This window comes from Thamnophis elegans, chromosome 4, assembly GCF_009769535.1.
Source record: "Thamnophis elegans isolate rThaEle1 chromosome 4, rThaEle1.pri, whole genome shotgun sequence".
NCBI classification, from domain to species: domain Eukaryota; kingdom Metazoa; phylum Chordata; class Lepidosauria; order Squamata; family Colubridae; genus Thamnophis; species Thamnophis elegans.
The window spans coordinates 50017245-50041158 of NC_045544.1; the positions used below are offsets into that span (position 1 = coordinate 50017245).

The 23914-nt window shown below is 39.8% G+C and overlaps 2 protein-coding genes across 6 annotated transcripts in view; both read left to right on the plus strand.

The window, feature by feature from the left end:
- The window catches only part of PHACTR2 (phosphatase and actin regulator 2), a 136203-nt gene extending 127740 nt beyond the window's left edge, over positions 1-8463 (plus strand). For all 5 annotated transcript variants that reach the window (XM_032215425.1, XM_032215427.1, XM_032215429.1 and 2 more), the window contains one exon: positions 6206-8463. In XM_032215425.1, the coding sequence (XP_032071316.1) occupies positions 6206-6221 (16 nt within the window). In that variant the 3' untranslated portion in view covers positions 6222-8463. The remainder of the gene's footprint in view (positions 1-6205) is intronic.
- A 3177-nt stretch (positions 8464-11640) lies between these two features.
- Positions 11641-23866, plus strand: LTV1 (LTV1 ribosome biogenesis factor). Its single transcript, XM_032216572.1, has 11 exons — positions 11641-11802; positions 14898-15029; positions 15398-15583; positions 15942-16029; positions 16467-16611; positions 16859-17090; positions 17626-17753; positions 18599-18735; positions 19923-19975; positions 21025-21225; positions 23518-23866. The coding sequence occupies exons 1-11, from the start codon at positions 11800-11802 to the stop codon at positions 23629-23631; spliced, it is 1419 nt and encodes a 472-aa protein (XP_032072463.1). The 5' UTR covers positions 11641-11799; the 3' UTR covers positions 23632-23866.
- The last annotated feature ends 48 nt before the right edge of the window (positions 23867-23914 follow it).

The following is a 23914-nucleotide window of genomic DNA, read 5'->3' on the forward strand; positions in this document are numbered from 1 at the left end:
CCCCTAGCACTTCTGCCAAAGCACTCAGTGCAGGAGGTCCCGGCTAAACTCCCAGCCCGCCAGACAAACCCATACATACAGCCAATCACTCCCCCACAATACAAGTTAAAAACAGAAACAGCAATATAATAATAAAAGTGGGACATTCAATCAGTTACAGTCATACCATGCACTCCCCATACACATAAAATATAAAACTTGAATAAAATTTACCAATATATAAAAATTAAGATTATGATTATGAGCCTGCGCAGTCCAGCCAATTGAATAGTCCAAGGAAGCCGGGGGATAGCGTCCAAGCCTCCCGAAGAACAGATATCCAAGTCCATTTCCCATTTCATTTCATTTTCCCTTTATTTGTATGCCACCCTTTTCCCTGGGGGGACTCAGGGCGGCTCACAGTTCAAAAAGGGTGGGGGGAGGACAAACATTTTACAACATAAAGACACTACATCATTTAAAAACACAACAGTCACACAATTCGAGTGGGGTTAGGGTCTTAACCCCAGGCCAGCCGGGACAGCCAGATCTTTAGGGCGGCGCGGAAGGACTGGAGGGTGGTGAGGGTCTGAATCTCCACGGGGAGTTCGTTCCAGAGGGTCGGAGCAGCCACCGAGAAGGCCCTCCTCCGGGTAGTTGCCAGTCTACACTGGCTGGATGATGGAATTCGGAGGAGGCCTAATCTATGCGATCGTATCGGTCTAGTGGAGGTAATTGGCAGTAGGCGGTCTCTCAAGTACCCAGGTCCAATACCATGAAGGGCTTTGTAGGTGATAAGTAGCACCTTGAATCGCACTCGGAGATCAACAGGCAGCCAGTGCAGCTCGCGGAGGATAGGTGTTACGTGGGTGAAACGAGGTGCACCCATGATGGCTCGCGCGGCCGCATTCTGGACCAGCTGAAGTCGCCGAATACTCTTCAAGGGCAGCCCCATGTAGAGCACATTGCAGTACTCCAGCCTAGAGGTCACAAGGGCACTAGTGACTGTTGTGAGGGCCTCCCGGTTCAGGTAGGGACGCAACTGGTGTACCAGGCGAACCTGGGCAAATGCCCCCCTGGTCACAGCTGACAGATGATGTTCGAAAGTCAGCTGTGGGTCCAGGAGGACTCCCAAGTTGCGAACCCTGTCTGAGGGGCGTACAATTTGACCCCCCAGCCTGAGAGATGGAACACTAGGCCAATTTGTGGGAGGGAAACACAGCAGCCACTCGGTCTTTTCTGGATTGAGCACAAGCTTGTTAACCCCCATCCAGTCTTTAACAGCCTCAAGACCCTGGCTCATCACATCCATCGCTTCATTGAGTTGGCACGGGGCGGACAGATACAACTGCGTATCGTCCGCATACTGGTGGTATTTTATCCCGTGCCGTCGGATGATCTCACCCAGCGGTTTCATGTAGATGTTGAAAAGAAGGGGGGACAGGACCAAACCCTGCGGCACCCCATACGTTAGGGGCCTAGGGGTCAATCTCTGCCCCCCGACTAACACCGACTGCGACCTGCCCGAGAGGTAAGAGGAGAACCACTGTAGGACAGCGCCTCCCACCCCCACCTCCCGCAGTCGTCGCAGAAGGATACCATGGTCGATGGTATCGAAAGCCGCCGAGAGGTCAAGGAGCACCTGGCTCTCCAGAGATCATCGGTCAACGCGACCAAAGCGGTTTCTGTGCTGCAGCCAGGTCTGAAGCCTGACTGGAATGGACCGAGATAGTCGACTTCCTCCAAGGACCGCTGGAGCTGAAAGGCCACCACCTTCTCAACAACCTTCCCCACAAAGGGGAGGTTGGAGACCGGACGATAGTTGTTTAAGACGGCTGGATCCAAGGATGGTTTCTTCAGGAGGGGTCTCACCACCGCCGCCTTTAAAGCGGGGGGAAAGATCCCCTCCCATAGGGAGGCGGTAACAACCGCCTGGATCCAGCCTCGTGTCACCTCTTTGCTGTTTACAACCAGCCAGGAGGGGCACGGGTCCAGCACACATGTGGAGGCACCTACAGCTCTCATCGCCTTGTCCACATCCTCAGGGGTAACAGCTTGAAAATCAATCCAGCGATGGCTTACCAGATTATCCCCTAGTGCCTCGGCTGGTTCTGCAGAATTGGAGTCCAGGTCCTCCCGGAACCGAGCAACCTTGTCCGTGAGGAATTGGACGTAATCCTCAGCCCTGCCCTGCAGCGGATCGCCCGTATCCCTCCTATTTAGGAGGGAACGGGTTATCCTAAACAGGGCGGCTGGGCGCGACTCAGCGGACGCAATCAGAGAGGCAATATGTTTTCTCTTAGACGTCCTAATTGCTCGAATGTACTCTCTGGTGCTGGTTGTTAAAAGTGCTCGGTTCGAAGATAGTGGGGCATAGAATAGTAGTTCTAGAGCGAAACCAGGCAGGCCTGAAAGTCAAGTGGGCTGCAGGTAATAACGGCGAAAGTTGTAGGGCCAGCCGCAGGAGACGGCGGCCAGCAGCACCCCCTCCCATCGGGGGTAAAGAACACCCGGGAGCCAGGGATAACCCCACGGTAAAAGGGGGGGGGAAACCCCACTCCCGGCTGTACTGTGACACTACCCGTGGAAGCAGCCCATCGGTAGGCCATCAGGCTAGCGACCCCACCCCCTCCCTCACCCTAATCCTAACCTTATCCTAACTATTTTTTAAACTAACCCACCCTAAAGTCTAACCTAACCCTACCCTGTCCCTAGCCTGACCCTACAGCGGCACAAACAGCAGAGGAGGCGTCAGGCAATCCCGGGGGGGACAGGGCCCCCCAGCAGTCACCGATAGCCGCTTCCACGGCAGCCAGACGGTTTTCAGCCTGCTCTTCCGGGTTCCAACAGGTGTCTTCGGCCCCGGTGGTCGGGGGGGCCACTGCCCGCCTCTCACCACAGGTGGCCCAACAAGGTTCGCAAGATGATAAAGCCCACAAACTCCACCGCATCCAGAAACAATAGCGTTATCAAACGGCCACAATGTTCTCAAGTGGCCTCAATAGTTCTAGCAGTTCTCAGCAGCTCACACAGAAGGCTCACACAGAAGGCTTAGTTCTCAGCAGCTCACATGGAAAGGCTTCAGCGCTCCTAACGGCCACGGCGCTCTCAGGTAGCCACGATGGTTGTAGCAGTCAAAGGAGAGAAATCAACAGAGGGGACCCCCTCCCAGCAGCTGGGCTATAATGATCTTTCAGGTGCCGCTCACATCAATCGCGACACTCCCAGCTGGTCTTAGAGTCCCAGTGAACAAATGGCACCTCCGGCAGATCTCCCAGTCAGCTGGGCGTTTTCAGCGTCTTTGGCATCTTTAACGCCTTCAAACACAACAGTTCGAAAGCAATATCACCTCACACATCCCAAGCACCCCGAGCACTCTCCACCTTAAGCTCCGAGCGCTCTCCACCTTAAAAAGCAGGGAACATTGCTTCTCTTCGTCCGTGCGAGGCGGGGGGAGAAGACGCCCAACAAGCTGAGGTCGTTCACAAACATCTGAGAACGCTGAAAACCGGAGCACTGAAGTCCGTTCCAGAGCCCTCGACCAAGCCTCCGGGTAACGCTTGACAAATTCATTTACCATCCCAGGCTCAGCTCAAGCTCCTCTCTTAGCCCCCTCACTGTTTAAGTCTGGCAAACAGTTCAATTCGGGACAGTTTGAAGCTCTTCTCAGCCGGAGCGAAAAGCTCAGGCAGCCATCTTCCCAGCGCAGGCGCACAAGCTCTACTACCCCTCCCTAAGCACAGTCTATTAACACCATGACTGCTAGCTTGCCAGAGACGGAATAATTGTCTTCCTCTGAAGTTTTAGCAGTTGACAAAGTGTGGAGACTTCATAAGCCCCAACTGAGCTGCCAATGGTAGCCAAAAAATGATATATTCTTTTGAGAATCCAAAGATTCACTTGCCTATCATCTACCTTTCACTTAAAATGCTGATCTTATGTCCAAAGACTCATATCTTAAAATTGGCAATGATATAGCTAAAAATACATTCTGGTTTTGCCTTTGGTCTGACAATATAAATGCTGAGCAACTATTTGGTTGATCAAGAAAACTAATTTTGTTAAGAAATATAGGGATTTTACAGTTTTTAAAAAAATAAACAGTATTCTAACAGATTTATTTGCCACTTTATTGTGACATATGAAAGCAAGATTGTAAAAACATGAACTTAGGAATTTATCAACAATTCCTTGGCTATTTATACTGATTTTGTGGTCTTTATTTGAATTAGGGAGAAGCAGAACTTTTCAGAAATGTTTAGCTGCAGCAAAAAGTTACGCATTTTATTCTTATGCATTCAGCATCTTAGCAAGATAATGCTAAAATAATGCAATCCTCATTCTATAATCCACTGTCGGAACCTGTTACTTTTTTCCACAAATTCATCACCTATCCCCTTACATTCACACTATTGTTCTTCCTATCACAGAAATGACTATTCACTTCTACTTTCTTTTTTAGTGGATTTATACTCTTGTGATCCATCATTTGGTTAATTGGTAGACTGGCATAATTGTGCTAAGAGAGTGTGCTGGGAAAGAACTTTCAAATACTTCTCGGACATTTAGAATAGAACAATGGAGTTGGAAGGACCTTGGAGGTCTTCTAATCCAAAACTCTGCTTAGGCAGAAACCCTACACCACTTCAGACAAATGGCTATCCAACATCTTCTTAAAAACTTCCGTTGTTGGAACATTCACAACTTCTGGAGGCAAGTTGTTCCATTGATTAATTGTTCTAACTGTCAGGAAATTTCTCCTTAGTTCTAAGTTGCTTCTCTCCTTGATTGGTTTCCACCCATTGCTTCTTGTTTTGCCCTCAGGTGCTTTAGAAAATAGCTTGAATCCCTCTTCTTTGTGATATTGGAACACTGCTATAATGTCTCCCTTAGTCCTTCTTTTCATTAAACTAGATATACCCAGTTCCTGCAACTGTTCTTCATATGTTTTAGCCTCCAGTCCGCTAATCATCTTTGTTGCTCTTCTCTACACTCATACTAATCTTCCTCAGCACAGTTTAGGAGTGGGGTTTGGGAATGTACATGTCAGTGTGTATATGTGCATATATGGGCTGCACATTCAGCATTGCATGGAATCTTCAGAGCTATAATGAGTTTATTGTCTTAAATGAATATGGTATCAACAATATTCAGTGTGAGAAGGCAAGTGGATAATACTGAGTTGCTATATTGCTTGTCAGCTGCATTCCCATTCTGGTGTTTTCTCAGTAGATAGCAATGCAATAATTGCTCTGGACCAGTGGTAAATACATTGCTGTTCAGACTACAGTTTTATGTCTCTCTTCTTTTCCACTTTTGTATCACAGGGATACTTTTGCACATTGCTGTAACTTGTGATGGTGGTATATAATAGAGTTGTATCAGCCTGGGGTTGTTTTTTTCTGCAATCAATATTGTGACTCAATTTCTGACATTGCCTTGACAGAGTAGACATTGTATTTTATTCAGTTTTGTTTTTTGGTTGTCCAAAAATAGTTCTCAAACCTCAACTTTATTGACTCAGAAATCTGGTACTTGTCATATATGTGCTTACGGTTTCAAATGATTGCAAACATGATAACAAGAAACAGACAAGAATAACTTATAATGATGACCCATAAATTTGAAATGCATAGTGTTTTTATGAATGGCTTCAGACATGATCAAAAGCTTCTAAAATCCTTTTCCCTGTGCATGCATCCAATGACGCAACACTTTTGTTCTATTAGTTCTCCCATCTCTGAAGCAAATGAAATAATAACAAAAGGGTGACATCCTATTCTTAAACTGAACAGCATTATTCAGCTATGTGAAACAGTTCTAAACAAAGGGTCCCCATCAATTAAAAAAAATTGTCATGGGATCTCAGTTCATTAGTAGTTTGGAAGCATTTTGTCTTTCTAAACCTTTCAAGATAACTCATTTTAATCTGTGGGATTGTTAAAATATTATTCCTGATAGCATAGCACACAATGAGCCAAGAAGTAAATAAATGTATTCATTAATACTTAAAAATTTAGTAGCAGTGTTAGTCGGACTTGAATATGTTTTTGAAATATGGATTCAATCAATTTAAGAAAGAAAGTAGTATGTATAGCATATGGGTATTGTGAGGATGTTTTAACATTTAGAATTTGAATATTTGAACTTTACAATTGTTCTTATCTTTCTTGTACCTTGAGGATGATGAGAGAAAAAATCAAAACATTTTATTTTTCACCTTCAGGTTTCATCGTCCTTAAGTGTTGAAAATATTCTGCTGTTGAGCACAACTATCTTTCCTGAGGAAAGTCCTCCATCTTGAAGCCCAGAGTACATCACAACTGAAATGTCTGCAGCACCTTAAAACTTGAGGTTACTCTATGTTGTGGGTCCTCATATTTAACAAAGAGAGACAACTAGAAGAGATACAGAAAAGAATACAAAATGGCCATGTAATATGAATGTTTAGTATTTTGTTTTGAATAGAAAATCTTACTGTTCTTTCCTTATCAACAGTTAAGTGAACAGAAAATGACTATTCATAGGAAAGAAGCACAATCCATTTTCAAATAGAATAGGAATAGACATAGCTGAACTATTATTTATGGGCCAACTAATAGAATACATTTTTTTCCCTTCATGGAAGTAAGTTTATACTGTATTAAGAGACTCGATTACTACAGCAACATGAAAAACCAGGAATGTGAACAATTTTCTTTCTGTCTTCCAGAATGCCTTTTTGGGAGAATTGCCAGCTCTACTTCTCATAAATAATAGAGGAATTTGATGTAATATGTGAATTTGGAAGTAATTAGTACAATTCACAGTTATGGTTATGATTGTATGGTTATGATCTCTAAAATGTCCAGTGGGGGTTGCAACTAGATTATGAGTTGTACAACATTAAAATTGCTAAATGTATCTTTATTATTTAGAACTGCAACACAAATTCCTTTTTTTAAAAATTTGATAAATTTAACAGAACCACCAAGGGTTCTCTGTAATCATGAATAAATTGAAAAATATGTTTAGAAAAAAAAAGGAGGCAATAAGAATGCTGTGAAAAGAATCGATAAGAATCTTGCTTGATCAGACAATAGTGATAATCAGATTTTCAAGCCAAACTCAAAAGTCAACAAAGATGAAATACACATGGACACTTTCCCCCCTCCCCCCTCCGTTTTGATAGTTGAGCTATATTTAATTGGTCCTTAAATCAATAAGAACAATGTAAGATTAAGAGGATGATTTATATTGACATCAGGATTTATTTCTATTAGAATAGGAAAGGTCATGGCAGGAGTTTTGGGGGAGGGGAAGGGGACTGGCAAATCACATAGAATAAATTAGCATTACATTGCTATGTTTGGGACTACAGTAAATCTTCATTGTAACAAACTAATGGGATAGAAGAGGGAGTCCTTCACACTGAAATGGTTGTTCAAAGGCACATGGGAGTTTATGCACAAGTAAAAATGACAATAAAGATATATATAAGTGGATTTTTGTTGAATCTGAACCATATCCAATTAGTTTGAAGTTTTACTGCTTGTACAAATAAAACTCTTACAGACACAAATCTTCCCTGCTTGAGCACACCATCTGCACATGGATGGATTCCTACCATAACAGTGCTTTGTTTTTATTTCTTTTGCTTCTTTGACATCACACCAGTCAGCCTGGGGAATGGGAGCCTTGCCCACATTTATTTTTGTTCAATCTACCCTTCCACTGAGGAGAAGAGGAATAATAGGGATCTCCAAAAAGAATAGTTCTTCTGTTCCCCAAAGAATCTGTTGCACTGAACATCTCCACGCTAAGGAAGCAAAAGGTCAGAGCAGAATACTATTATATGACAGAAAGATCCCTCATCAGAGTCAAGGAACACACATACACACACACACACACTCAAACTCTTATTGACTTAGAATTTGAATTAGGTTGACTAAAAGTATTCAGTGTTGCAGTTTAGCAGCATTTGGAATGATTCAGGTTTTGTCCTTTGCCTTAGAAAGCTGATGGCACACTTTAATGGGAAAGGGACTTGATGCTGTAGACATCTATTAAATCCTCCTTTAGGACCATGAGAAAACTACCAAAAGGGACTTTAAACTTACAGCCTTTGTTGTGTGTGGTTATGTGGAGCAAATGGTCGGTCTACTTTTATATTACCTTGTAACTGTATCTATGAATATCCAATTAGTATAACAGTAAAAGGTGGAGTGCTTTATTATGTTGGTCCTAAATATGGTGGCTTATTATAAGCCAATGACATTGTTTACACTAAAAATTGTCTCATATTAGCACTTATTTATCCTTTTAATGTACACGGTAAAGCTTAAGGACCTGAAATACACAAGGGCAGTATTAGAATATATGTGTATTATTTATCCTTTTTAAAGTCTGTACATACTACCTTTTATTTTTGTCCATGTGTTCTCTTTAGTTCCTAATGATAAAAGATATGTATTTTTTTTCAGCAATAAATGATCTCTGTCATGATTTTTTTAACATCAGAACTTTTATTCCTTTTTTTTAATTGGGAAATTAATTTTTTTATCAGAATATATGTGTAAATGTAGAAATAAGGCCTACTGAGTTTACCAAAAACTTAGCCATATGCCCATATAAATGTATACATTATGTTCTACATTTTTTTAAACCAACCTAAATGTGACTGATTTAACACAACAGAGACTGTTCAAACAGTACTATTTGTAAGAAGAAACTGAAGATTCGAACTAGTCTTAAATAGATTAAAATAAAATAATTAGGGGAGATGCTTCCAGATGATCTGTGATAGTTTTGAGGATGGTCAATGTTACAGATTTTCTTTGAGAGTGGAAGTTAAGCAGGATCAGGATAGATTATGTGGATGAAAACTTCTAGATAATTTCAAGGCTCTAGGTTAGAAGTAAAAAGAACTTGAAGAACATTTTTTTCTTCTCCACTGTTGCCAAGAAAATCATGGATATAGTCTAAGCTAAGGCTACTTTATTTGGGCAGAAAAAAATCCAGATAACCACTTGTACCATAGATCTTTTTTGCCTTTCTAGTGTCCTCTAGTGATTATCCAAATATTTGCAGATTTTATAGATGGTTTCAGATATGGTACCTTTAATAGTTCCAGGAGTCAAACTCAAAATGAAAAGATTCCTTCAGGCTTCAGTTTGGGTATTTGCTTGCAGATATTTTATTAGCCAACTATGTTGAAGATTCTGTTGATAATATTAATGTGTCCTTTCTAGTTGCTCCTTTTTCCAAGATCAGAGGTACCAAGGGCTCTACAGTTCAACCCAGAAGTACATATAGTGTCTTCTATTGGAATCAAATGAAAGAGTTATCCATTTTTCCTTTTTTTTTTACAAGTTACAAAAATATAGCTATACAGCACCATCGACAGATGCAGCTGTATATTTTAACTTAGAATATTAAACAGATAAACAGTTAAGAGTTGGTACCTTCCCTCTTTCTTTTTTGATTGCTTTTATTTCGTTTCACATTGTAATGTTTGAAGGCAGATACAGTCTGAGATCCTGTCTGGTCTAAAAGCAGGAATATATATAAGCAATCTAGTTTGATATTAATATTATAAAGCAAGGAACTCCTGTAAATATTCAAACTCGTAGTTTAACTTTTTAAAGTTACTTTTAACTTTAGAAATTCTTTACACAAAGGCCATATATCTACCATGTAAGTCACCGCTAGGCAACATGTGTGATATGTAAGTTTACTAAATAAATAAATAGTAAAGATCACTTTAGTACAGCAAAACACAAAAAAACAGATCATGCCACACAAACCTTTTGCATTCTTTGACAAAGTAACTAAATTATAGTAGGTTAGCAAAATTTGTGGACATATATTTGACTTCAGTGAGGCATTTGACAAGGTGGACCACAGCTTATTTCTTGGTAAGATAGAAAAATATGGAATAGACAGCATCACCACCTGATGGATTCATACCTGGCTGACCAATCACACTCAGTGTGTGGTCCTCATTGAAATTACATATATGTGGAGAGAAGAGTACAGTGGAATACTACAAGGCTCTGTCTTAGGCCCAGTAAGTTTTCAACATCTTCATAAATGATTTAAATTAAGGGATAAAAAGGGAACTCATCAAGTCTGCAGACAACACCAATCTGAAGGAAATAGCCAACATTTCAGAAGATAAGCTCAAGATCCAGAAGGATCTTGACAAAACTTGAACGTTGGGCCCTAGCCATCAAAATATAATTCAGTGATGAGAAGAAATAGATCTTATACTTAGGCAAGAAAAGCCAAACACGGACGTATAGGATAGGCGATACTGGTAACTCAGAGCGATCTAGGAGAACTAGTGAACAATCATGTAATTCAGCAGTGTGATGCAGCTGCCTAAAAAAGCCAATGAAGTCCTAGACTGCAGCCCCCCACCCCAAGGATAGGATCAGGATCACGTGAAGTGTTACTATCACTTTATGCTGCACTGATAAGGCGACACTGGGAATACTGCATCCAGTTTTGGTCGCCACAATACAAAAAAAATATGTTGAGACTCAGAAACTGAGTACAGAGAAGAGCAACAAAAAAAAAATATAGAGGACAGGAGGCTAAAGCATAGGTTGAAGAGTAGCAGGAACTAGGTATGACTAGTCTAACAAAGAGGGCTCAGCATGACGTAATTTTCCAATATTTGAGGCTGTTGACCTATCCTCCAAAGCACCTGAGGGTAGGACAAGAAGTAAGAGATGGGGAAGCTTTACAAAGAGAGATCCAAACCTAGGAAGTAGAAATTTCCTGTCAGAACAATTAGGAATGGCTTGGCTTCAGAAGTAGTGGGTGCTCCATCACTGGAGGTTTTAAAAGAAGAGACTAGACAGCCATTTGTTAGGATTGTCTCTGGAGATACTCTGTCATCCAGGTCATGATTGTCCCAAAGGTGTTTTTTTACAAGAGGCAACTGAACTTTGTTTTTTTCTTTGAAGACGTTTGGCTTCCATTCAAGAAGCTTCTTCAATGAGAAGAAGCTTCTTGGGTGAGAAGCGAAAGGTCTTCGAAGAAAAACCAGAAAGTCCAGTTGCCTCTTGAAAAAAAGCACCTTTGGGATTTGTTCCAATTGATACAGTGTCTCCTGCTTGAGCAGGGGGTTGGACTAGAAGACCTCCAAGGTCCCTTGCAACTCTGTTATTCTGCAATTCAGTATTACAAACTCTTAAGATTTATAGTGCGTTAGTACTCTTTCACATAGTGACGAACATCACTCAGAGCAGGCAGAATAGACATCAATGACAAACATCACTCGGAGCAGACAAGCTGTAATCCACCAAAGATCACGTGAAAGAAACGCTGCAGCTCACCTTTATGGGCACTTCCGGTATACCAAAGAGTTTTCTTTTTCTATAAAGAGACATCACTGTGATATCAACTATGCCGCTCTGGCCCTTACTAAGCAGTTGCTCTTTTCTACCACTATTTCCGCTGGAAAAGGGAGAGCGCATTGTTGTGCCTTATGGTTTTGTTGGGATCATCCCCGACATGAGCACGTTATTATTGCATGGAAAGAAAAACTGCATACTGCATTCTCTGTTGACGATATTTCTAGAGCTCCTGGATATTGTAGCCAGCCGATTTATTTGCTTGTCACCCTTTTCAACAACAATTGGTATATTCCAAGATGGCTGAGATCTAACGGAAACTAAGCGCGACAACTTCGGAAGGCCGATCCCTTTCCGGAAGCGGAAAAACGGAAAGCAGCAAAGCTCGTTCGGTGTGGAGTTGTCAGTTTGGGAACTCGGCTCGCGAGTTCCGTGGATCATTCGGCACTTGACGGCCATTAGTGTCGGAGACGGCACAATGGTGAGCGGTGCATGAAGTTCAGGCTTGAGCAGGCTGACAGTCTTGGGCTGCGGTTGTCAGTCCCCCCCCCCCCTTTATGGTGCAAGATGGATAATCTGGGAAATGGTGTACGGTCTCCTGCCTGGGCGGGTGGGGTGGGGTGTCGGACTAGATGACTACAAGGTCCCTTCCAATTCTGTTAATCTGGCTATCTCACAAGTGACAGAGCATTTATAAATTTGTTGTAACTTTCAGGGGGGGGGGACATTTCGGGATGGGTGAAATCCAAATAGAGGCACCAGCACGTTCAGGCACCCTGCCATGATGCCCTATAATGCCATGCAGGCATTGACTCTGAGGCTGCCTTAGAAGCGCAATTATTTGAAACTTGCAGCTGTGCTGAATGACAGTTAATGAAAATTAATGGAATGAAGAATAGCTTGCAGTTTAGTTTAGTGTCATTGCACTTTGTACAATGAAATTAAATGCCACCTTCAGTGTACATTATAACTATAAAATAACATTTTTTTGTGAAAACTTATAATAATGAAACAATGGCTATATGACCAGATCAATTAGGATTTTGCCAGGAGGAAGCTTCCCGCGGAAATCCAAGTGGTGACAGAGTGTGGATGCTACACATATTTTATGACATCACATAGCAACACTGAAAATTTTAACTGTTAACAGGATATAATTTCCTGTGAATAGGTACGTTTTTTGAAATTATGTGAAGCCATTAAAAAGTGTAGCTTTGACAATATGTCACCCCTTGGAGATCTGTGTGAGGTACCTACCTGGTTTAAAGGTAGCTGCAAATTGCACATGATATGGGACTTCACCAGAAAAAAGTAATCATAACTATCCTCTCCTGTCTTCTTTCCTGAAGATTGATATAACTGTGACACTTATATGGGACTTCACTTAGAAGTATTTGTTCACCTTACTTTCTTAGATGCTGTTAGGATGGAGTCAAATTCTTATGCTGAAGGCATTGTGTTGGTTGCTGATTTGTTTCCTGATGGCATATAAATTACTTACTTTTAAAAACTAAATGGTTTGTGTTAGGATTAACTAAGCAAATGCCTCCTTTATCATTTCCATTGTTTCCCCTCCCCAATATACTGAGATTATTTGAGATTATTTACCTGCTATGAAGCTTGTCTCTTGGCAACCTGAAGTTCAGTCTTCTCTGTATCTACCAAGTTTACTAGAACTGTGGAATCTAACTTCATTGTTTGCATTTTAGGAAGGCCTTAAAACAAATCTTTTAGGAAAAAGCCTTTTATTTTTACTTTGTCATTTTTGCTATTTGTGGCTTTGATTTGGTTTTATGCTTTTTTATTATGTATTGAGGAGATATTTCAATAGTATGCAGTATATAAAATCACGAGAATAATCTAGATCTCCTGAAAGAGATAAGCATAAAACTTATCAAAGGGAAAAACAATCAGTGTGGAAATTCTCTGCAATGGGATGATCCAAACATATCTGCCAGAAGATGTTCAGAGCACTGCAAATTACAGTGTTCTGGACAACCCCAGAAGCAGATAAACCATCCCAACAAAGTTCAAATCAATCTATTCTGGTTACATTTAATGCATTTTAAAAATAGCAATAGCAGTTAGACTTATATACCGCTTCATAGGGCTTTCAGCCCCCTCTAAGCAGTTTACAGGGTCAGCATATTGCCCCCAACAATCCGGGTCCTCATTTTACCCACCTTGGAAGGATGGAAGACTGAGTCAACCTTGAGCCGGTGAGATTTGAACAGCCGAACTGCAGAACTGCAGTCAGCTGAAGTAGCCTGCAGTGCTGCACTCTAACCACTGCACCACCTCGGCTTCTAAATATGCATCAGTGAACTAAGTAAAGATTAAACAGATTTGTTTGTTTATTTATTTGGTCTATATGGTTGCCCAGATCAGAGTAATGTGACCCTTGGGCAGCACAATATGCGGACGATACGCAATTGTATCTGTCCGCCCCGTGCCAACTCAATGAAGCGGTGGACGTGATGAACCGGGGTCTGGAGGCCGTTAAGAACTGGATGAGTGCTAACAAACTGGTGCTCAACCCGGATAAGACCGAGTGGCTGTTGTGTTTCCCCCCCAATAATTTGGCTAATACACCAACGCTTAGGCTGGGGGGTCAAATTTTATACCCCTCAGATAGGGTCCGCAACTTAGGAGTCCTCCTGGATCCACAGCTGACTTTTGACCATCAGCTGTCAGCTGTGACCAGGGGGGCATTTGCCCAGGTTCGCCTGGTCCGCCAGTTGCGGCCCTACCTAGATCGGGGGGCCCTCACAACAGTCACTCGAGCCCTTGTGATCTCTAGACTGGAATACTGCAATGGGCTCTACATGGGGTTGCCCCTGAAGTGCATCCGGCGACTACAGCTAGTCCAAAATGCAGCCGCGCGAGTGATAGTGGGCGCACCTCGGTTCGCCCACGTTACACCTGTCCTCCGCGAGCTGCACTGGCTGCCTGTTGGTCTCCGGGTGCGCTTCAGGATAATGATGACCATCTTTAAAGCACTCCATGGTAGTGGATCTGGGTACTTGAGAGACCGCCTTCTGCCGATTACCTCCCTAAATCGACCAATCAGATCGCACAGACTGGGCCTCCTCCGAATTCCATCTGCCAGTCAATGTCGACTGGCGACCACACGGAGGAGAGCCTTTTCTGTTGCTGCCCCGACCCTATGGAACGAGCTCCCCATGGAGATCCGCACCCTCACCACGATCCAGACCTTCCGCGCAGCCCTCAAGATCTGGCTCTCCCAGCAGGCCTGGGGATAGGCTTCCAATTACCCGCCCGAGTGTTTGATTGCTGAATGAAAGTTGTGTTTTATTATTTTTCTTTTGTTCACAAAGTGTTTGTTTTGACCTTGCACTTCCCCTCCCCTGTGGTTGTAAGCCGCCCTGAGTCCCCTCAGGGAAAAGGGCGGCATATAAATCCCAATAAAACCTAAAAACCTAAAACACAAAAATTGTTGTTTCTTTTTTACAATTATATTCTATGGGGGGATTTGAATAACCTATTTACTTAGATAAGTAGTGAAACCCTTATCAGTTTCGTTGCATTTTCAGAGAACTGCCTCTTGTTTTGTAGCCCCACAGGCGGAAGAAACCTTTCATAGAAAAGAAAAAAGCTGTAACATTTCATGTAGTGCACAGAAGTCAGAAGGACCCTTTGACAGCGGATGATAGTGCACCCCAGAGAGTTTTGTTGCCTACATTAAAGGTAATAAGAAATGACAAAGCTGAAGAAAAGCAGGCTAATGCTTATTTTAGGTGAAAGGATAGGGAAGGGCTATTCTGCCTATGGATGGGCTTTCAGGAGACATTTGAGTTGGCTGTGGGAAAATGATGCTGCTGAAAAAATGTCAAGGCTCTCCATATGTTCCTCCTAGTAGAGGAATTCTGAAATCGCTGACAATCAACATTGCTACGAAGATGTGTAGAAAGTACCATGCACCATGTACAGATTTGTGCATTGTATCAAATGAAAAGTATATGCTAGAACCAATTGGAACCATCATGCTTTTTTTTTCTTTAAGTTTGATAGCAACATTAGCTAAATTCATTAATTTCCTTCTTCAATGCCTTTAGAGAAATGATGAAAAAAGAAAAGAAGAACAGCGGAAATATGGAGTGTTCTTTGATGATGGTTACAATTACTTGCAACATTTGAAAGAAGCTTCAGGACCTTCTGAACTTGTTCCATCAAGCTTCCCAAATAAAGGCAGGATTGTAGGGTCTACAGAAGGGGAGGTAGATGAAATTCAACATATTCTGGTAAGTAAAAATGTTCTTGGCTGCTGTGGTGGTATTTCCTATAATTACCATTATGTATGTTCAAATCAAGCTTTACATTCTTAAATGTAAAGTTTAAATTTTTAAACAATGTTTTTTATTTTCGCATACCTTTTTCAATCACCATTGAATTCTTTTATGATAGACCCTAAAACTACCTCATTTTGATTCATTAGTGGTGCTGCTAAAATTATTGACAGCATTCCAAAAAATTTTATCATGCACCATGTACAGATTTGTGCATTGTATCAAATGAAAAGTATATGCTAGAAACTCAGGTGAGGATACTTGGTTTCTTGAACAGTTTAAAAAAAAATACTACATTTTCTTTGTTCTTTAGGCTCCCACCATTAATCTGCCCTCTTCAGTATTTGCATCAGAATTTGAAGAAGATGTGGGACTATTAAACAAAGCTGCTCCTGTTCCAGGTACTTCATTTACACTACATTTTTTATGTGCACTTATATTTTGATGTGTAAAATGAAACTTTTTCCTTAATTTTTTAAAAATCTGTCCTTCGCATTATTTGTGATTGAGGAATTCTGTTACTATCTTAATCTGTAAAAAGATAGATTATAAGGGTTTCATACGTTGTTGTTTGCTTGATCGATATCTTGTGCCATCAAGGCAAGAAGACAACACTGTTCCCTCTTCCATTCAATTCAGTCTTCAAACATTTCTGAAAAATTATCAGGTTTGATCTGAGGGTAGCTAGAGAAAGTAATTTTCTAAAGAATTGCTGTTGTGGTGAATGATTTTTTCTCTGTTTGGTAAATAACTTGTGTTCAGGGAAACTGACAGTTCTGAGAAATGACTTAATCCTGTCAAAACTGCTTTTTTAACATGGTCTTTTATCTAACAATAGGACCTAGACCGGATCTTGATCCCGACATTATTGCAGCACTAGATGATGACTTTGATTTTGACAATCCAGATAATCTGCTTGAAGATGACTTCATCTTAGCAGCTAATAAACCTGGAAGCCTAGAACAGGAGAAGGAACTCTCTTGGTAATGGAATGAAAAACATACTACTATTTTATTAACTTATTCAGTTTTCTACTGGGGAGGGAATCCCAATACTGAGTGTATCAAAATTATTCCACTCTTTATATATTTTTCAGGTCTTGATTGATTACTATTTCATTCTTAGTTATACTGTACAGTAGTACATGAAAAATCATGAACTATTAATCAGTATATTAATAAAATGAAGTGTAAATCTAAAGAAGCCAATTAATGTATATGCTATTGCCAGCTTATCTGAAGATGAAGATGCATGGGAAGATGTGGAGGAGGAAGAGGATGGAGAAGATGAAGAATGTGATTCTGAGGGTCCTTTGTCAGATGACAGTGATTTTAAAGGGAAGATGAAAGAATTTATCTTCATGGAAGAAGAGACCAAGAGCCGTTTCACAGAGTATTCCATGACCTCTTCAGTCATGAAAAGAAATGAACAACTGACACTTCTGGATGAAAGATTTGAGAAGGTGAAATAAACTTAAAATAGTTGTAATTATTGGCATATACTTAGAAAATATTAATTTTAATTGGATCTCTTAACATTCCTTGTATATAAAACTATTCTCTATTAATGTGCTTTTCCTTAAGAATTTTAAGGAGTTTTATAATACTGCATCTAATGCTATGACTTACCTTGACTTTTGCCTTATTTTTTGTCTAAAAGAAATTAGTTTCTAACACTTTAATATTTGCCAGTGATTATGATTTTAGATAATGTTTTAGTTTTGTTGTATGCCATTTGGAATCATCTGTTTGTAAGATAGTTGGCTATATAAATTAGAAAGATAGACAGCTCGATCACAGGGATAACAGTAACTTTTGTTTCATGAGCTTTTTTTCATCGATGGAAAGTGTTGGTTATATAAAGGGGAAGAAATGTAAAATAATTGTCCTCAAATACATTTTAAATTTGTTTTAAAATGTATTTGAGGGTTATGATTTAAGTTTGTTATTGAAAGCATATGGAATTGATTTAAATATAATATTATTTTTCACATTTAGTTTTTCGAACAATTTGATGATGATGAAATTGGACCACTGGATAATGCTGAATTAGAAGGTTTTATCCAAAGTGACAGTGCTCGATTACAGGAAGTTTTGAATGACTACTTCAGAGAGAAAGCAAAGGAGTATGTAAAGTGTTCTTACTGGCTAGTATGTTTCTTAGAAAATTTCTGCATACCTGTTCAGCAGTGAGCAGTTTATAGCTAGAACAGTAATATTACTAAATTCAATCCAGTGGTTTAAAGCATAATTAACTCAGTCCTTAAAAAGTCTCACTTTAGAAGTATTGCCTCATGCCCAAACAGCAGTGTAGGTTTCTAGTAAGCCTTTCTTCTCTCTAGAGATTGAGCAATGATTGTTGTAGATGGCATGAACTTCATCTTTTCTTTTAATGCTAAGAGTAGGGAATCTTTTTAATTACTGGTCTCTTTTTATATCGATCTCTAGCGAGTTCAGTAAAACATCTGTTGATAAAATGAATATATTTCTTTAATAATTCATATGGCTGTGGTACATTTGGGGAAGAAACCCAGTTAAGACTTTGGCTATATCTGGATTGATTACTGTGTTAACAGGTCTATTAACCAGTTGTTTAGCAACCAATCTTAAGTTACAATATCCTTTCTAAAAGATACTTATGACATGGTTCTAAACTATGAATGCATTTTAGGAGCTCAGCAACCAGCGTGCATTTGTAATTTCTCATTTACAATCTTTTTGCCAAAACCCAGCTTTTATTTCAGGTTTCTGGCAAAAATTACTTCATAACTGCAATATTCACTTAATAACTCACCACTAAAAAAATTAATAAAATTGGGTCAGTTCAGTCCTATGACCATAACTGTCAGGTAAATAGCTAGTCTAAATAATATTGATTTAAGTAAGAAAACCTGACAGGTTTTAAAAAATCACAGTATTTTAAAAGATTTAAATTTAATTTATTTGCCTTCTGTATCTTTTTCTTTAAAAGTTGTGTGAAACTTGATGATATTGAAACCAAGAAAGAAGCAGAGTTGCCCTTGAATGAGGAAGAAGATGAGATTGAAGAAATGGTAACCTTAATCATTGAAAAACCAAAAGAAAAATGGGATTGTGAATCCATTTTAAGTGAGTATTTATTTATGTATTCATATTTGTATTAGCTGTCCATTTCATATAGTGACTCTGGATGGCATACACATAGTAATAAAGAATATACTGTATACAAACCATTTAAAACTTCACCCATGTTAGGTCATGTTCACTCCACACTGATCTCCAGAAACACTCCAGATCTCTCTTAACCCGTTTCGTCTCCCTTAGCTCTTCCTTGACACTTAGAAAGTGACAAGATCCATGTACCAGGAGAAGTTGCATGGCCACAATCTGCTTTGCCTCTTATTCCAAGTGACAACCAGAACCAAAGCATGCTGCAGACCTTTAAGAACAACCTCCAGCTCCCTCTGGAACCCTTCCGGGCCTAACAGTTGCCATAGACAAACTGATTGAAAAGGTCCAGCCTTCCTGTGGTGGAGGACAATACCAGAGAATCTCAAGGTTACCATGACAGAAGAGCCACAGAGAGGTCTTCCAATTCCAGATCACTATACCACTGCTGCCACAATAAGAGGAAAACAATAGATCAAATGTGTAACCACTGGCCCTGGATTACCTGGGATAGGCCCACTGTTATAATGTTGGCCATGATCTCCTGAGGGACCCTGGAGCCCATTCCCAAGGAATGCAGATTGAAATACCCCAGGCCTGGGGATTTTCACTATCAAGGAGCTCGGGCAGGGAGGTTGCTAGGCAGCAGGATGCAGGGATTTCAACTGATCCTTAGACCCCCAAATTAATGAACAGAATCTCACATCCAGTAACTTGTGGAACTGTTCTTTTGAAAGCCATCAGAGACTCCTATATAACAATTGCCTCGCCCAGAACTCACAGAGGCACATTTCAAAGAGAAATCTCCGGACCCAGTCACATCTCAACAATCCTCATCAGGTCAGCCATAAAACAAGGCTTTATTAATCTAGCATTTAATAGCAACAGCAATATGCAGAGTTACCTAGTTTGGGTACTAAAACGTCTACAAGAAAACAACCAAGCTCAGAGAGTACCAAGGAATTATGCAGAATTATGAATATTTTAATCATGCAGAATCATGAATATTTTAATAGAATATTAGCCTCAAAGACCTTCATAGATATGTTGAGGTTTAAAATTTTGTATTAATAACATTTCAAATCAAAAGTTCAGGAAAAAATAGTTTCTTAATAAGATAACCTTTCATATTATGTCTTCTCTTTCAGGTACTTATTCAAACTTATATAATCATCCAAAAGTTATTGAGGTGCCAAAAAAGGTGAGTGGAAGTTTCCTTTACACTTTAAAGACTTATTATTACAATAAATGGAATCCAAAGAACTATTAAAGATATATTCAAAATTTGACTTAACTGGATTTTAAATTTCAAATATAGATAGTCCTTGACTTGCCACCATAATTGAGTCCAAAATTATGTTTGCAGATCATTGTAATGGTATACTGAAATATCATGTATCGGACTCAAAGTTGCAAACATTTTTATGACCGTTAAGGGAATCCATTGTCTCCAAAATTTTGCTGGAAACTGGAAATAAATGCCAGGAACTGACAAAAAAAAATGTAACAAATGGATTTCCCTTTAGATGTAACCGGGAAGATGTGTTATGATTTCCATCAGTCAGGGATTTGCATTAGTCCCAGGAGGCAGGCCTTCTCTGCCAGGACATTCTTGTAGAACACTCTCTCAAAGTTAGGCTCACTCCTAAGTCTTTCAAGACCTAGTTATGTCATTTGGCCTTGGGGTTTAGTGGAACTGGAGTCAATTTTAGTTGGCTCCATTGTGTTTTATATTTTTGTATATTTTAAAATGTTTTGATATTATTCTTATTTTAATTATTCCTTTTTATCCTTTTATAATTGTTTTTACCCACTTGCTGTTTTATTCAATTTTTGCACACCATCCAAAGTTATTTTGTGTGAGTTGAGCAGCCATATGTGTGTGAGAAGGGGGGGTGGAGGGAGGAAGGGGTTAGCTCTTTCCTAGTAGTACTCACCTCCAGTATCTAGATACGTACAAAGTTAAGATTGGGAAGGGAGGAGGGAGAAAGAGAGGAAGAAAGGATTAAGCGTGGATCCAGCTTGTAATTTATTGAAGTGCTGAACAGAAATGGATGAGTGAATGAATATATACTGTATGTATAAGGAATTCAAATATGAATTAATATAAGTACCATCCCCCCCCCCCAAGTGGCACCTAAACATTTTGTTCAGTTTATTACCTGTCTTAGTATTTTGGCTTCTGCACGTTTCATTGATCCAGTTAACACATTGCTTTAAAAATTCATTAGTTCTATGTATTTTTTATAGCTTAAATCAATTAAAGTGTCCAAGAAGACAGGAATCCCACTAGATGTTTTGCCTCAGAGAGGACCTACAGCTAAACAGACTGAGCAAATGCAAAGGATTAATGACTCTGATTTGCCAAGAATATCCACACAGCCACGCTCTAAGGATGAGAGTAAGGAGGATCGGAAAGCTAGGAAACAAGCTATCAAAGAAGAACGAAAAGTAAGCTTTATTTGAATTTTTAAAAATAAATGTATTTAATTAATTTTATTAACCTGTCATTGACTGGAGCAAGAGGGATTAGTGCTATGTCATATTAAATAACGACTTGCTTAGCATATATATTATTCCCACAGGATGGAACTCAAAATAGATTATTTAGGGTTCTCATTTAGGCACTGAATTTAGCTTTAGTGAGATTGTGGCTTCATACACATGTAGAACTTGACAAGTATAAAACCATCCCAATGAATGAAGAAATGACATGAGCCTAATTAGAAGTTGTGCTATGGCAGATATAAGGTAAAATTAAAGGGTAATATGAATAAATTAGTCTTATGTTTCTTAAATGGTAGAGAGAAAAGGAGATTTGGAAAAAAAACATTTTAGATTACAGGTAGTCCTCCACTTACGACCACAACTGGGCCTTGAATTTTAGTCGTCAAGCAAAGCAATTATTAAGCGAATGTGAGAGTCATTAACTGGAACACCGTAGAAAAGGAACACTGGGTGGAGCGGGGCAGGGACGGCACAGGCGTCCCACCAATCCAAGAGGCCCAGACCCTTTCCTTGGAATTGAATTTCAGATTCAATTCAAGGGGCTGGTTTTAATCAGTAAAGGTCTACATGGCTTGCCACTTGTGTACTTACAGTACCATCTTTCCCTGTCAGATTCAGGCTATCTTGTATGCTCTTTTTGAGAGGGATTTTGGCTCTTATGAAGTGGAAGGTATAGGGACCTGCAGGCATGCTTTCTCAAGAGCAATTCTCACACTATGGAATACCATTGTCCATTGAGGATTTGAGTTTGCTCTACTTAAGGAAGTAGAAATAATTTTGTTCCATAGATTAGCTCAAATGAATACAGTATATGTTTGTGTGTGTGTGTGTGTGTGTATATATGTATGTATGATGTATGTATGTATGTATGTATGTATGTATGTATGAATATGTATGTATATGTATGTATATGTATATACATACACATACACACACACATCATATTTTTCAGAGTATAATATGCACCAAGATTTTGAAGAAGCAAATTAAAATAAAGTTTTTGCACTCCCCAAAACGGCCCATTTTCTGTCAAAGAAAAAAGGGCATGCATAACCTTTGGGAGGCTTATAGAGTGCTCCTGGGGGCTGGGGGAGCAAAAATGAGCATCAAACAGCCCATTTTTCACTCATTTTTGCCCTCCCCAGCCCCCAGGAGCACTCTGCAAGACTCCTACAGCTATGCACAGCCATTTTTGCCAAAGGGGCGGAGTTTCGCAAGGCCAAAAATGCTGTATTCAGTGTAAAAGACGCACCCAGATTTTCACCCTCTTTTTGGAGGGAAAAAGGTGCATCTTATACTCAGAAAAATACAGTGTGTGTGTGTGTGTGTGTGTGTACATACATACATACATGGGGGGGGTGTATTTTTGAAAGTGGTGACAGCTACTTTTTACTCTTATTGATTTTGTTTGTTTGCTTTTCATAAATTGTCCTGAGTTTGTAAAAACTGTAGGTTAGCTGAGTGAAATACAAATTGTTGTTTTACATGGTTCAGGAGCAGTAATTGAGAACTCAGTCAAATATTTATGGTTAGCCCAAAGCTGTAGAAAAATCTATTAATTTTTTTCAAAAAAAATCCCAGAATCCCAGAGCAAAAGGGATGGGATTTCTCAACATCAATTAGCAAATTCTATGTCTTCCACTGTAACTTAGTAATTATGGAGGGGAGACCCACTTCACAACAAGCTACTGGTAAGAGAAAACTGGAACAAACTAAACCTTGCCCCTTCTTTTGGTCTCCCTAATAGTCCATTGTGGGGAGGTTTTGACCCCCTTCTTCCCTTTCAGTGAGTTTTTTTCTCTTAGTCTCTTGTGGAAAACATTTCCTTAGGAAGAAGCAGGGAGATATAAGATGCTAAGACTGGTGGATTTCCCTCTTACGCAAGATATGGGTAAAATGATTTGGAACGATTTAATTAGATCATCTCTAAATGGCACACACTATGCAGAGGGTGTGTGTGTGTGTGTGTGTGTATGGGGGGAATCTGGGTTTTTTGTTTTGTTTGTTTTACTGTTATTGCAGTGAAAAGAAAAAAAATGAAGATATGTGCCCTAATTTAAAAAATATGAAAGGAATTATTAACATCTGAAAAATTAAGCATCCTTTCAATGCAGTAGGCCTCTTTTGCCAAGAGTTCTGAGACAGATATTGTTGAAATTGTATCTGCAATGCTAATTGCTTTGAGAACATTTTCATGAAGCAATACATTAATATTGTAAATTATTTCCCCGTTAGGAACGCAGGATAGAAAAGAAAGCAAACAAGTCGGTCTTCAAGCAAGAGAAGACAAGGCAGGAGAAAGAGCTGCTTAACGTGAAACAGAATCTTCAAGGACTCAAGCTGTCATAATGAAAGAACTGCTTCTTGTTAAGGACGATGGCCATTTCCTTCTGGTTGCTAACTGGAAAAGATACTTTTGATTTAACACCCCAGAAGTGTAAAAATAATGACAATGTGTGGTTTAAACAAGTCTAACCACCAATGTTTTTACTTACATGTAAACTGGTTTTTTGTTACCACAACAACAAAATCAAGGTAATGTATTTCTATTTTCACAACAACAATAAAGCCCCATTTCAAATTTGTCTGTCACCTTTCATTATAATAAAGTAATTCACTTTTATGTTTTAAA